The 16,656-nt window shown below is 36.3% G+C and overlaps 1 protein-coding gene across 1 annotated transcript in view; it reads right to left on the bottom strand.

Moving 5' to 3' along the window:
• CNTN3 (contactin 3 (plasmacytoma associated)) overlaps nucleotides 1–16,114 on the bottom strand; it is a 275,838-nt gene extending 259,724 nt beyond the window's left edge. The window contains exon 1 of the mRNA XM_011995370.1: nucleotides 16,036–16,114. Within this exon, the coding sequence (XP_011850760.1) occupies nucleotides 16,036–16,090 (55 nt within the window). The 5' untranslated portion in view covers nucleotides 16,091–16,114. The remainder of the gene's footprint in view (nucleotides 1–16,035) is intronic.
• Between the last annotated feature and the right edge of the window lie 542 nt (nucleotides 16,115–16,656).

Raw genomic sequence — 16,656 nt, 5'->3', positions numbered from 1 at the left:
AATTTCTCCTTTTTTTATAAGGGCACCAGTCCTAATGGATGAGGGCCCACTCTAATGACCTCATCTTAACTAATGACATTAGCAATGACCCTATTTTCAAATAATAGGGTACTGGAGTTTAAGACTTCAGCATATGAATTGGGGATGGGGGTGGGGTAGCAACAAGATTCAACCTTTAACAAGCCATTACCCTGGTAAGAACTTCTAGATAAAAGTCTCTACTCTGATTGTGTTTTGAAGTAAATAAAATGCTGACCTCGCTTTCCTTCCTTTTTGATATGGAAACTTTCACAAAAGGAAGGAATGCTGGGAACTATTGAGAACAACTGGACACCATACGGGAGAACACTACACGTGTGTGTGTGTGTGTGTGTGTGTGTGTATAAAATATATATTTCTATATGTGCATAAACACACAGACACACACACACACAATGTCACAGAAAAGGCAACCCAGAGCTCTCATATCTTTGAGTCTCTGAACCAACATGAACCACGTAATTCCAAACATCATGTGTTTTAAAAATAAACCTCTAATGCATTTTGTCACCTGCACCTAAAAGCTATACTGTAACCAATGCTCTAGAAAAAAAAGGAAAAGGTAAAATAACACACTTCAGATGAGAAAGGAAAATAAAGTACTTATTAAGAATAACTAATGTGTCTGTTTTCCACATCTGGAAATGTTAGCAAGCAATTAAGTTAAAAGAAAAAGTGCTGGAGTATAGCATGCACCTGGAGTATGACAGCAAAATAACACCAATAAAAGTGATGAAAACCCTTTAAATTGAGAAATTAATAGTTCACTACATGATTTTTCTCAATCTTTATTTCCCGTTTTATGTATAAGCAGGAAATAAAGTAATTGCATGGGAAGTGGCATTCAATAATTAGGGGACTGGAACTGACAGGGACTGGTTAAGCTTCACAGGACCTAGAAATAAATGTTCGAGTAAAACAATACTGCTCGCTGGAATGGCAAAACCCTTTCAAAGCATGCAGATTTTTACCAAGAACTATATTCATCCTCTAATTGCAACCTGCCTCAGGAAACACAAAAATGTCCACACATACAAAAATATACAAAATGGTTTTTGTTTAAGCTTAAGTATCTTGATTTTGGCACTTTGCTTTCGTAAACTAATCGCAGAGTTTGATGGAAGGTATGATCTATTTCACTGGACTGATTAACATTAATCTGTATTATAATTCAGTAAGAGAAGAGGACTTGAGAGTACTTCTAAAAGTGCCCAATATTTTATGTTGATACTGTTTAAATCCAACGGCTATATTTTTGCTTGTTGAAATGTTCTTTACAGTTGAATGAAATGGTTAACTAATTTATAGTTATAATGCAGGACATAATGTTTTTGGCCGAAAAACAGGGTGGGAGGAGATGGGCTGGAGTCTTGGGAGATTAAAATGTTTTCATAGTACTTCATAGCTTTCTGTATTTAAATTCACGCCATTGTCTTTTTATGAATGTGAGCTTTAATGTTTTTGAACCTCCATGACATCCTTCTATAATTCTCAGACCATAATTATACCTTTCTTGCTAGACAGCTTAATGGCAACTACACATGATTAAAAAAAAGTTAGAATGCTATTGTTGGATGCAATATGCAATGTGTATAATACACGAGGAGAACACAATCCATGGTCCATTTATCTGAAAAAAACAACACTTACATTCCCTCTTTCTATTATACTTTCATTGTACATTTTTGAAATGTGCACATTCACAAGGTTCTCACCCACCATATGAAAAGAGTGCATTAATCAACTTTTTAAAATATTTCTTTAACATATTACTTTCAAAGGTTTCAATAGAGATGATTTCATTTCTATTATGGAACTCATTCTTTCTAACAGTTTTTATTCTTTAACAGAGAGTTCGGGTCAAGGCCTGTTAGGCCCAGACACAATTCTCTTTATGTATCTTAGAAAGAATGTTTCATATCAAACTCTAGTTCAAGTTCACTGTTTCTATGAGGAAATAATTATCCAATAAAGAATTCCTTTGGTAAATTAGTTGCAATGCAGAAGCTATTAAGAACTAATACTAGGCCTGGCGTGCTGGCTCACACCTATAATCACAGCACTTTGGGAGGCCAAGGCAGGAGGATCACAGGAAGCCAAGAGTTCGAGACAAGCCTGGGTAACATAGCAAGACTCCATCTCTATGAATAAATAAAAATTAGTGGGGCATGGTGGTGCATGCCTGTAGTCCCAGTTACTCAAGAGGCTGACATGGGAGGATCACTCGGGCCCAGGAGTTTGCAACTGCAGTGAGCCATGATCACACCACTGCACTCTAGTCTGGGCAACAGAGTGAGACCCCATCTCTAAGAAGAAAAAGAAAAACAACTAATACTACTTAGTGATTGCATCTTGTAGTATTTTACAGCTGTAATCTCATAAAGTAGAAAAGAGCATAATCTCTTCCTGCCCCTACTTTAGTAAGCAGAAGCCAGCACTGTGTTTGTAAATGTCTGAGTGTATAAAACACCATCAACTTCTCTCTCCCTGTTTCTTTTTTTCTTTAAAGACAGAGTCTTGTTCTGTCACCTAGGCTGAACTGCAGTGGCCTGATCTTGTCTCACTACAACCTCCGCCTCCCGGTTTCTAGCAATTCTTCTGCCTCAGACTCCTGAGTAGCTAGGATTACAGGCGCACGCCGCCATGCCCGGCTACCTTTTTGTATTTTAGTAGAGACAGGGTTTCACCATGTTGCCCAGGCTGGTCTCGAACTCCTGAACTCAGGCAATCCATCTGCCTCGGCCTCCCAAAGTGCTATGATTACAGGCATGAGCCACTGTGCCTGGCCTCCCTGCTTCTTAAGTGAGGATCCTGATTTTACACTTCCAGACTACTGAGAGGGATTGAATTGGGTTGTGGGGTAAGATATGGAGGTCTAAGGAAGCAGAACAGAAAGGACAACTGATAAGGGTAGGCTTTGTGTCCCCACCCAAATCTCATCTTGAATTGTAATCCCCATAATCCCCATGTGTTGAGGTAACTGAGTTATGTGGGCAGTTTCCCCCATGCTGTTCTAGTGATAGTGAGTGAGTTCTCACAAGATCTGAAGGTTATAAGAGACTCTTTCCCCTTTGCTCAGCTCTTCTTCCTGACACCGTGTGAAGAAAGTGCCTTGCTTCTTCTTTGCCTTCTGCCATGATTGTAAGTTTCCTGAGGACTCCTCAGCCATGTCAGTCAATTAAGCCTCTTTACTTTATAAATTACCCAGTCTCTGGCAGTTCGTAATAGCAGCATGAAAATGGACTATTACAACAACCTTCCCCAAAATACATCTGGAACTATGGGGTGCAGAGAGAGGGGTATGTCTTAGAGTTGCCTAGGCTTACATTTGTTAAATTCATTTTAATTGATTCACAATTTAAAATGTAAGTATCATAATGATTAATTGTAGACACAGTAGGCATACAACTGATAAACATACAACTGATAAAGTAAACATACAACTGATAAAAAGATTTCTTCAAATAAGACTAATCCTTACTGCATGCTGGACGGTTACTTTTTTCCTTTATATTCTATTCTATTCCACTCTATTCTATTCTATCTGATATGCTTTATCCTACTTTTTAAAATGCTAGACATAAACTACTACTATGTTCATAGCATCACAACATCAATGGGTTCTTATCCCCTATCTGATAAGCTTTGGTCTAGAAACCTTCTCTCCTGCCACCAGTGCCCCAGATTATTTTAGGAGCGAATGGGTGATGGGTGACAGCTGCAAGATATTTCTTTCATTTCCTTTTCTTAGGAATGAAACCAACCTTGGCAATGTACGAAAAAATATAACCATCTTAAAAACTGAAAGAGTATCACTGGGCCCAAGATACAGTAAAGACAAGAGAGCCTTCCCCAAATCTACTGAACTGCTACCTCTGTAGCCTCAGGGAGAAGAGAAATACTGTGTATTGCCGATAATGTTGGCAAACAAAAACACATTTTATTTTGTTTTGACAAGCATTGTTTCTTAGTGCTATACAGTATGGAACAAAATCCCTCTTCATTATATATACTTAGTTAATAAACACATGGATATTCTAAAATGTCAACCTATGAAGGGAAAATAGACATGGAATGCTAGGCCCAGTACTACACACTTTGCATTTGCTAAATCACCTAATTCTAAGTGACTATTAAGCACTCTGAATAAAAAAGTGGTGCTCCTTTTAATTCTTTTTTTTTTTTTTGAGATGGAGTCTTGCTCTGTTGCCCAGGCTGGAGTGCAGTGGCGCAACCTGCACCTCCTGAGTTCAAGCGATTCTCCTGCCTCAGCCTCCCGAGTAGCTGGGATCACGGGCACATGCCACCATGCCCAACTAATTTTTGTATTTTTAGTAGAGACGGGGTTTCACCATGTTGGCCAGGCCGGTTTCAAACTCCTGACCTTGTGATCCACCCGCCTTGGCCTCCCAAGTGCTGGGATTACAGGCGTAAGCCACTGTGCCTGACCTCCTTTTAATTCCTATTGCTTTCCTTAATAATGGCACAGATTATAAATAAGTAATCCACAGGGCTGGAGAAGATGAGTTAAACCGGAATCTCTCTATACATTTTTGGTACCATCGTTTTGGAGGAAGCATTTGGCAGTATGTATGAGAAGTCACCAAATTGTGTAAGGAAGTCTGAAGAAACTCTACTCTCGATTCTTTCATTCATCCTTCCTCATTATCTCCCTTGTAGTAATCGTTCCTCATTCTGAATTCCTAGAACACTGTTTGTGTATTTTACTCATCACAATATCATTATCCTATAATGTATTACATTTACTTGTTTTTCACTCTAATCATCCTCATCCCCAGGCTTTATACTTTCAGAAGATAGTGACCCTATTTAACACACATTTCTTCTAACCTCTTAGCGTACCTACTTTATATACATATATATAAAAAATACACATATATAAGTTTTCATATATATTTCATATATATATTTTACATATATATATGAAAACTTAGTAAATTAGAAATTGTCTGGGAATCTCCCTGGGTCTGTAGGTGTGTGTAGTTATGCATCATTGCGGATGGTTTTAATTTACAAAATGTTATAGCGGATCACAGAAAGACTTTGGACTTTCCTGAGACCACCCTAATCAGATACACTTATCTCCAACTATAATTTATGCATCCAACTATAAAATAATTCATTATATAAAAATATGAACATACAGCAGAAGCGAATTCAATGAATGTGTCTATGACTCTTATGAAACACCTTCACTGTGTCCTTACAGAGGCATCCACTGTCACTAGGCAGTTATTTCTGTTAGGCAGTTTGCAGACTCTTGATCACCTACACCCCGCGCACACCCTTCTGAGTACCATCAATACAGGTACAAGATAGGAGCAGCTTCATGAAAGCACATACAAAAATAGCACTTTCGACAGCAATAGCACCCTAAGAGTAATCTTTTGCAAACCTCAGCGTGCTGAACTAAAGTCGCATTTCTGCATTTTAATCACTTGTTTGAAAGTAACAGCTGCCTGTGACATTAAAACAAAACAAAATAAAAATATTCAGTTCTACTTGGTGTTTCACTTACTCAGATCTCTAAGAATGTTTACTGTGGTTAAAGTTACCATCAAGAAGGGTCAGCATTAGCAAAGGTCTTACTATTCCTATGGAATGTATCTTTTTGCAAAATATCCCCAAATCTATGAGAAATCATTTATGCAAGCTATGAATTTAGTTAACAAGTAATCAAAAAGCCATTCTTACTTTAATCTAAATCTTCCAAAGTTAGGATTCAAATCAGTCACCTGCAGGCTGCCTGGACACATTCCACATCTTGGTCCCTTCATGTCAGTTTGAGCTTTGGGTCTGCTTTTCAGATAGGACCTGGGCTAGTTTGTTTTTTTCAAGTTTTTGCAAATCACAGATTCTACAATCATATATGACCTACCATAGACACCAGGAATTTGGGTTTGCAGAGCTGCACGATGGTAGCTATTGGGCCAAATCTATCTTGAACAGTTCTTAAATTTGGATCAAAGAATTTCAGGGGGGGCGAAAACACTTCCTTTAAATTGAATGGCTTCATTTAAAAAAAAAATGCAGCGATTTAGACATAAAGTCAAATTTCACCTTCTTACAAACAGAAAATCAAAGGTCTAGCAATCTTCAACTCAGCAATTCCATATTGATAAAGCACAATTTCCATATTCACAGACTACAGCCCCACAGGGAGTAAGACATCCATGGTTGTCAGCAAGAAATTCACATATAATTACTTGCAAAATAACTTTGTTTATCAAATAACATATCTTGGATTGATTTATGTCATTCTTCCTCCTGGAATATTTTTGCCCTTTATCCTTCAAGGCATAAAGGCTCGAAGGTACATCTAAGTATAATCCCACTTTATCATAAATTCAATTCAACACATCTCTACAAGAAGTAAGATAAATAAATAAATAAATTAGCCTGGCATGGTGGTGTGCCTGCAGTCCCAGCTACTTGGGAGGGCTGAAGCCAGAGGATTGCTGGGCCCAGGTGTTCAAGGTTATAGTGAGCTATGATCTTACCATTACACTCCAGCTTGGGTGACAAAGTAAGACCCCTGTCTCTAAAAACAAACACACAAAAGGAACATTTCATAACATGTGAAAATCATATAAAAGTTGAATTTTAATGTCCATAAATAAAATGGTATTGGAACACAGCCACACTGACTTCTGTATATATTGTCTATAGCTGTTTTACACATTACAAGGGCAGAGTTGAGTAGTTATGACAGAGACTACATGACCCACAAAGCTGAGAATATTTACTATCTAGCACATGTTATGAAAAATCCTGCTGACCCCAGCTTTAGGAAGGAGCATGTCTACTAGGAGGAACAGTGACTTTGGACCACAATAGACATGATTTTTTTTCCCACTAATATTCCATTTAGCTTTAGGCAAGTCATTTAAGCTCTCCGAGCCACTGAATTCTCTACTGTTATATGGGAATGATATCTATAATATAGGATTTTTGATGCAAAGATAAGCAGTATGTTTTCATGGCAGCAGTGGCAATGCAATAAATGTCATTTGATATTATTATTGCATATTTTTTACTTAGTGTTGCATCAAACTTTTAATTACCTCTGACTGAGGAATCATAATTTATGGGAATGCAGTCTAATACACGATTTTATTCATTATAGCCTCCTATATATACGGCCTGAGAAATAGGATGGAATTGTCATTATCTTCATGGTAGTTGTGAATACTGGTACCTGTGTTCAGTTATCTGGTTTGAGCAAATAAATGCAAGTATTAAGTCTGAGACAAAAGGTCCCTCTTAATCTGTGGAAGGTAGTAACTTCAAAAAAAGAGGGGGAAAAGGGGGAGTCCGTATAATGCTCACTGGATCAGTTCTCATTGAGAGACAATTCTCCAGCAAGTATTTACTTTCTACCCTTTCTTCAAATAATTACTCACCAAAGTAACATCAATGGGAAACTCGACAAAACAAGCAGCAAAGAGCTTTCAAAAACCTCATGAGGCAGAAGAAAAAGCATTAGACTATTTTATACTGTTGTTAGTTGAATGTTTACTTTATCTTCTCCCATAACAGAAAGAATGGCCATAGCACTGAGTATTCTCATTTGTTTGTCTGCATAATCAAGCAAAAAAAAAAAAAAAAAAAAAAATCACGCCATTTGTGGCCTTGTATATGCTGCAGTAAAATTATTCCTTAACGAAAAAATAGATGTTTACTCAGAAACCCACAAAGCACACTGTTCAATAGTCAATGCTTCATAATTATACACATAATTACGTTCCACTTAATACCACTTCTCTCTTTTTGTACATATGTTTGAGCTTAAATATCACTTGCAAGTGTGCAGACACTCGCTCACACACACTCATGGGATAAGAATGAAAAGTTCTATTTTGCTACAGAGTGAAGAAGTCATGCAAGGTATTTTAACATCCCCTAAAAAATTTAATAACACAAAACTTATTTGGAGACAAAATCTAGGAGCTCTGCTTCAAAAGCTTAAGACTAACATAAAAACACACAAGTGTTACCATCTCCCTTTACTTACTGGGTGACATATTCAGACTGCCCTTTAAGTCAAAAAAGTTTTCAGAAGAAGACAGAATGCACGATGTTGCTGTGAAGAAAGTAAAAAAGGAAAAGACTATTCCCAGGATTCACATGCTTCTGGACTAAAATTTTAATCGTACCAGTGCTTCCATGTTCACAAGCGACACCAATCAATGTCACAATGGCAGCAACTGATCCCAGAGTTGCCTGATGCCTTAAGTTCATTCAGTAACAGCTTTCACCACAACCTCCCTGCTTATAAGATTGGAGGAGCAAATAATGTGCACATGCTTAGAATAAACAATGAGTAACTAACCAGAGCCATTTATAAAATGGCAGCCTACATGTTCCACTCTCACAGGTCAGCAGACACTAGAAAGTTGTCCAGATAAAGAAACCAAATAGTCACAAAGTTCAGGGATATGGTTTCATGTGTTAACATATCACTTCACACCCCCATAACTAGCCCTCAAGAGCTTCCACAAATAAGGGCTGGATCTTCAATGGCTGTGCGAGCAGTCCAAAAAAAAGAGCAGCTTCCTAAAAAGAAATAGTTTCACAAGGGCACTCGCCACTAGCTGAGGTCCAGGTCAGCCTGTGCAAAAAGTTTGTTTTGAACTGTCCTTGTAGTTAAGAGGAATAAATTGCCTCCTATTAAAGTGACAGGTGGGAATATTACTTTTGTCACCCCTCATCCTATAAATAAAGTAAACCCAGGTGGTATAAAGAGAAAGTACTAAGTCAAATGCCAAGATAAGAGCTTACTTCCTTAGTTGCCAGGCAGAAGTTGGAAACACATTGGGAAGTCTAACGGCCAGCTGAGGGTACAGAATTCTTTTGACCTTTTTTTTTTTTTTCAACATCAGGTTTGTTGTTTTCCTTATTTTCAAGTGATAAATATCAACAATGTAGTATGACCAAAAATCAGTGTTTAATATTTAATAAAGTGTTATCTTTTCAAAATGAATAGAATGTTGAGGAAAGATGTCATATTCACCAATATTTCAGCCTTAACCAACTAACATGAAATCGCATGTGCATAGTGGGATCACAATGATACAAAATTGGACAACTGAATTTGTAACACAATGGAGGTTATAATATGCTCCAATAATTGTCAACAATTTGACAGACCAAGGAATCAATAAAAAGGATGTTGAATAATCTTCATTTATATATTTATCTACTGATAGAGAAATGAATTCTAACAATCTCTCCATTTCTAGAAGTCATTTGCCATTTCACTGTACACTCCAAAGAAATTAATACGATGTTTTTGTAGCCATTATTAGTTGGTCTTAGGCCAAATGAAAAAACTGGCAACCATTACACAACCAGCCACCTTAGAAGGATACCTGGGCTATACTTTTCCTTACCACAGTTGCCAAATAACTTCTACAATTTGTTCATTAACGTGACACTGCTTTAAAATGACAAGAATCATACCACGAAAGATAAAATGACTCCATCTTCTCCCATGGTTTCGTCCAGTTATGCAACCAGATGCTTATATATGTAGGGATGCATGTGTAACTTGATTTTTCTCCGCTGTATATAGTTCTCACAAAATAATTTTAAATTTAAAATGTCTCTATTTAAAATAGCATCCAGTGTTGGATTTGTAACCACAGAGTTCTGTCACTATGCATTGTCTCAAACTTAGTATTGGTTGATATTCAAAGGAAGTAAAATGCAGAGAAGTGAAAATAAATTGTATTTACATACCTATCTGTGGGAAAAGAGAAGACACACAGTAACTTAGGTCTCACTAACAAAACAAGAGCAGGCAGCTCTGCCAGTTCTCAAATTAAAATATGCAACCAGTTTTTGGGTTATAATTTTGCCTCGAAAGTAATACAGAATGCAGAAATGGTCCTTAGAAATGAATATCTTCTTATGTTCAAGCTTTGAATTTCTGGATGTGGGGAGAGAGCTGGGTATGTGGGAAGTTTGAAAAGAACGAACATTGGAAGGGTGCTCTAGTTAATAGAAGAAGGGACCCTCAAGGCATACCCCCACAGGATTTTTCATTCCATAGAGTGTGAATGTTATATCAAGCAAAAAGAAAATTTTTTAAAACTCAGAGAAAAGAGAACATAGAAGGTATTGGGAGCTAGATACTGCACAGTTGAAATGAGAATTATAGAAAAACATATGTAAAATACCTCATATAGGGCCCACTTCTGAAGATGGTCAAGTGATGATGGTCATTACTTGTATGCAAGCTTCAAGACAATAACTGGCAACTGATAATCATGAGGAAATGGCCTCTTTCCACACTGGTGAGCATTTTCATACCATCAAACTCATATCATTAGTGGCAAGATGGCATACACATACTATAAAGGAAATGCACATCCTGTTTAAGGACCCAATCTCCCAAACACTCAGTAGTGGGTGAAATAAATCAGCAAGAATTATTTGATGCAAGAAACCATTAGTATGTGTTCACTATTCATTCCAAAAGAACAGTGTACAGTCTTCAAGAGCAAAAAACAAGGTAGGTGAACACAGCAGCCAGGGCTTGAACATATCAAATATCTACACTGTGAATGAAATTCTGATCCACTAAGCCAAAGAATTTCCTAGCCAGTTGATCTCAATGAACCCTCAATTTTTTTTTGACTCAGAAGCAACTCTATCTGGAAGAATTCATTTTCCTTTCAGCAACCCAACCTTCCTGGGAAGTTCAGCATTTGACCATTCACTTAAGGCTTTTCACCTTCAGAACACTTAGAAGTTGAAATCTTCAGAGATATTTTCAAAAGACAACTCTCCTCAACTCCTCTTAGTGCACACTCAGGTCTTCGTGCAAAAACTCTCCTCAACTCCTCTCAGTGCTCACCCAGGTCTTCGTGCACACGCACCTCTGTCTCCCAGTCACTGATAAGTATCAACAGTCTCCCTTACCCACCACCAAGGAGGAACCACTTGGTTCTTTTCTGTAAAAGAATGTACAACACACCGTACTGATAAACGGCTTAGTGCAGCTGAAAACCCCCTAGATGAAAATTCTGGCAGTCTAGAAAAAGCCCTACTGAGTCAATAACAAGCTATGTGACTTTGAACAAGTACCTGAAATGCTCTAGACCCCACTGTGTCATCTACAACATGAGCAGGCCTGGAATGCACACAGATATGCACATAAATACTGTTGACTTCTGAACTACACAGCTTTCAATCGCACAAGTCCACATTTGCATGGATTTTCTTTTGCCTCTGCCACCCGAGACAGCAAGAGCAACACCCCCTCTTCTTCTTCCTCCCCAGTCTACTCAATGTGAACACGATCAGCATGAAGACCTTTAGGATGATCCACTTCCACTTAATGAATAGTAACTACATTTTCTCTTCCTTTTGATTTTCTTAATAACATTGTCTTTTTTCTAGCTTACTTCACTGTAAGAATACAGGATATAATACATATAACATACCAAATATGTGTTAACTATTTCATTGGTAAGACTTCTGGTCAACAGTCGGCTCTAAGTATAATAGTTAAGTTTTGGAGTTAAAACTTATACGCAGATTTTCCTACTTGGAGGGATGGTCAACACACCTACTGAGATGGGGCAGAGATCCTTTTTAGGGTCCTGCCAAGCCTTTCCAAGAATAGAAGTAAAGAAAAATCTTGAGTTTCTTCAAGGGAAATTCCAGGCACTGAGCTAGCCCTGAGAAGTAAATGAGCAACTTGCTAAGTAAGAACATAGTAATAGCTTAAAACAATAGCCAAGGAAGTTGGAGTCACAATATGTCTGGCTCCTCTAGAAACTAAAGGCAACATCTTAATATATGTCCTTGAGCTGTTTTTCAGTAACAAGGACCTTTATCAAATGGACCCTCTGGCATACAACCTCAGATAAGGGGGAAATGAGGACTGGAACCCTGATCACACTTCCTTGTTCTAAATTTCTTCCTGAGAGCCCCAGAGGAAGTCATGCCCACACGCCAGAACTTAACACTCCTTTCTGCTGACTCCAAGTTTTTAGACAAGGCTTCCCTTTCCTGACCAAACTCAAATCAGAGAGCCAGAATCCATCTAGGAGAGGGACTGTAACCTCCCTCTCTTCTTGCTTCAAGATACTCGGCTTTTTAGGCCAAAACCAATGTATAACCTGCATGTACTGATTTCCGATCTGGCCTGTAACTTCTGCTTTTCTGAAATTTATTGCTACCTTTAAAAACTCTTGCTTATCAGCCACTGAGGAGGTCAGGTCTTAAGTGTGAGGTGCCCAATGCTCCTTGCTTGGCTGCCTGCAAATAAACACTCTCCTTTCTCCCACCACAAAGCCTTGGTGTGGATATTTGGCTTTACTGCACCAGGAAAGCAGACAGTTAGTTACTGAACTGTCCGTTCAGTAACACTTAACACCCATATTGTGCTAGGGTCAACTGTATACATACGTACATGTAAGTAAGTATAATTCAGTTTTATCAAAGTATTATGGACCTTCATATATTTTCTTCCCCGCTTAAAGCCCTACATTCCAGTAATTCAAGGCTTCCTATTCACAAGCCTCATTGGCTTTTCCTCAGACATCCTCTTCTTCCACCTCTCCCTTTTCTTGAACTGCTTCCTCAGTTTCCATGATATCCCGCTGCACTAGAGATCCTTCCACATCTCTGTTCAATCTTTTGTAAGCTCTCCCCCTTCACCCTGGGTTCTGGCATGCCTCCTTTCATTTAACTCTCCATACTTCATCCCTAAACCTTCTCCTTGGTTGCTGTCACTAGGCAAACACCTCCCTGTCTTGATCTCCTGCAATGATACCCACCCCCTGTGAACATACCAGTTTCCACTCTTTTGCTTTCAACAGACTTCCTGCTCAGGGGTATTTAAAAACACTTTTATGGGATGAGTACTTTAAGACAGCTTAACACTTAGGCAACAGTCAATTAAATTCATCTGAGTGAGCACTTTATTTGCAGGAGTCAGTTAACTAATCAACAGATACTTTTGAGACTGCTATTTTAAGAACTAAATAAAATTGTGGGTTGTATCTAAACTTATATGTTTGTTGAACTCTAATAGCACTTGCAATGTAATTTCTTTTAAGTTCCACATATGCCTTCTTAGTCACCATGAAGCTTACAAAATATCCAATATGTGGAGTTATCAATGATCAAGGTTATAAGAATAAAATACACCAACAAGGTTTGCATCTTTTACTGATTCTCACATGCATACTCTGATAAACTGTCAAGATTTAAATGGTATAAATGAAAAGCAATTCAAGATTTAGTCTGCTGCAATAGAAGGGATAATTTGAAATAAGTTTATCTGTAAAAACATGGAGGATGTCAAGATTTATAAGCAGGGATCAGTGACATCTCCATTCCACCAGTATCAATGCTATCAAATCATATCACACTGTGTACAAATACTACAGAAGAAATGACAGCCAGTTGAGTTTGTGGCAATTGCTTACTCGAAGTGCCACATCCAACACCACAAACTCACAAAGTTCCAAATCTGCTTTGAGATTAAATGCAGTCCAGAGGCATTGCTGATCATTTTCTCAGTGATTATAATAGTGGTGTTATTAAAACCACCAAATGAAAAATACTCCTCAATCATTTCAGGAAGAACCTGAAAAGTTTATTTTGCTTTCAGAGCATTCCTTAATCACTATTAAGGAAAGACTAGTACAAAAATTCATTTACATTTGCATGACATAGAACGGATGAATGCTATGATTGAAAGCATTTGAAGATGTGTGTCAGTAGTCTTGGGCTGTATCTGCATACATTGCAACTATCATTGTGAAAACAAGCAGCTCAAATATGTGAATTTTGTGGACATGTGTTGTCCATGACTAAATCTACAATATTAAAGTAAGCCAATGTTCCTGTTTGGTGACCATGTATTTTATCCTTCATTATAGTATTGATAATTTTTAAAAAACGATTTCATGAAGGTAATCTATATTATCTCATATAGTGTGATCTGTAGTCTCAATTATAATAGGTTTAAGTGTATATTTATATGGACATAGGCCTCTATTGCCTTTCTAACTCCCTAAAGAGGCAAATATATAGTTCAGGGGTCAATATATTACATATAATTACGTGTATAATTACACACAGGGAAACATATGTACATATATGTGCAAATACATATAATTACATAAATTTGCCACATGTAAATTCAATTCTCCCTTACAAATCCTTATAACGTTTTTACCACCATATCTAGAGAATAAGTTGACCTTTAAATTCTTTATGATGTCTTCACATCTTACTAAAGGGGACACTGCTTTTTCCATATATTTGTTCATAAATATGTAAAACATTTCGCAAAAATGCTGAAACACAATACAATTTGAACATAATGGAAAATTACAACTAAAAATGTGAAACTTTTCAAAAGCTGATCTCATTTTCTTTTGCTACCTTTCTACTTTCTCAGTATGTCTTCCTCCTTCTGAGTATGTCTTTCTGTGAATGTCTCCTCAACTATTTGGAAAATTTCAAGATTGCTTTTACAAAATTTAATATCATAAACAGTAATACTGCTGCAGTATATTTTCTGTCACTTTTGTTCCTTTTCCTAAAACAGAGATTATATTTGAAACTTTATAAATGAAGACAAGATTCCAAGAATAAAATATTTTACTATATTGAACTTTTTCCAAAGCCCATTTGAAAGTCAGAAATTTTTAAACAACTATTCCTTTTGTCCTCAGTGCTAGATGAGTAGCAGTCAATGAAAATGTTTTAGAAACAAAATTGAAGCATCACAGTAAAAATCTATAAAAACTATAAAAACATCTTTCTTTTAAAAGTTAAAGATTTTAATCTGTAACTATTATTGACTATGGATCTTTGCTATATATTATCATGTAAATATTTGAAGCATGTTTGAACTTTGACATAAGAGCCCAAAAGTCTACTCCAATCTATTCATGTCTTTAAATAACATGTGTTTTACCTGACTACTCCATTTGGCCTCATTCCGCACTCATTTTCTTCTTTTAGAAAAGTCTCGAGCTACTTTTTTGTTAGGTTCCTTAGGTATCATGAAGAAATTATGTTTATGTAGAAAAGTGGTCTTCTAAGGAGACGAGTACTGAATTTTAGGAGTGATGATTTTTATAACTTACTTTCAAATGTGTTAACCAAAATAAGCACATAGATTTAAAAAAAAAGGAAAAAACACACATTCATACACATATATACAGAAGAAATACAGTAAAATGGTACAATAACTACATCTCAATGATATCTACAGATGTATTCATTCATTCTATTATTGTTTCAGCTTTTTTGGTGCTTGAGAATATCATAAAAAGAGGAAAAACAAAATAAAATAAACAAAAAGTTAGTTGTATATACATTATTTTTAAAAAAACTTTTCACTTGTTTCTCCAGAAAGTAAAATAAAATTAACAAAATAAAATACCACAAATGATTTGTAATAGTTGTTTTGTATGTGTCAAAGATGAGAATTTTTTTCATTTTTTCTTTCTACTTTGTTCTAAATTTCAAATTTTCCAAAATTAAAAAAGAAAATTATATATATTCAGTTTTAGTCCTTTAGATAAGTTATTTGCTAAAAGTAAAACATATGAAAATACCAGCACTTTTTAAATTTATATGCTCCTTTATATGTGAGATCTCGCCTCTTTAAGTCTCTTTGGAAAAAAAAGTCACAAATTAACATGCTCAAATTTGATGTTATATTCATAATACCAAAGCATAATATAAGTAGATCTGTACTATCAGATGTCATTATATTTGCTATGGAAATAAAAATGGCTTACAAAAATAAGGGAAGGAATAAGAACCCAATTATCAGATTAGAGAATTTAAATTTTCCTTTTGGGGGGGAAAAAGCATTTGTTTTTCTTTGCTATTGGTGGAGTTTTATTTGGAGTTTTATTTCAACACCTGAAAATTATGCAAGCATATGACTCGAGTATACTTCTAACCTCAACTTAGAAAATACAGGATTTTTACCTCCCAAGCAGCCAATGAATGAAAGCAGGATCAACTGTTTCCATGGAAACATCATCTTTAATTGCCAAATGCAAGAGTAACTCTTGTCCAGTCTCTGATGAATAGAATGCTTTGTCTTCAGGTAAATCCTTTAATCTGTAAAATATATGTACAAAGAAGTTAGCTTTTAAAAAAGCTGCTTTTAAAAAGCAATTTTGCTCTTTTCATAAAAACTCTTTATCATTTGGAGACACTGAAACCCTCAGATAAAACAAATCTGTTTTGATACGAAATAGAGGATGCTTGAAATGTAGATACTTAAAAAACATGTAACTCATAGGTAGATGGAAACGATCTTATAGAATTTGAAATGTTTACCAATACTAAAATATTAAATTTTAATATATTATTAAAACTTTTGCCAGATAATTTCAAGAAAGAAAACATTAACCTAAAATTCTAACTTATTCAATTTTCTCTAACGATAGCATTCTGGCAAAACCAACAGAGTCAAATAAGCAGATATCTTGAAGCACTGATTTTTGCAGTTTCTGAATTCCTAATAAAGCATGCAAATTATAGATAGCATTATCAATGTCCATCTCAGACCTATTTTTTAAGACAACTGCAGAAAGTTCCCAA

Source organism: Mandrillus leucophaeus, unplaced genomic scaffold (assembly GCF_000951045.1).
Source record: "Mandrillus leucophaeus isolate KB7577 unplaced genomic scaffold, Mleu.le_1.0 Scaffold485, whole genome shotgun sequence".
NCBI lineage: Eukaryota > Metazoa > Chordata > Mammalia > Primates > Cercopithecidae > Mandrillus > Mandrillus leucophaeus.
The sequence above is the reverse complement of the archived record's forward strand: the minus strand, read 5'-3'. Positions and strand labels throughout refer to the sequence as shown.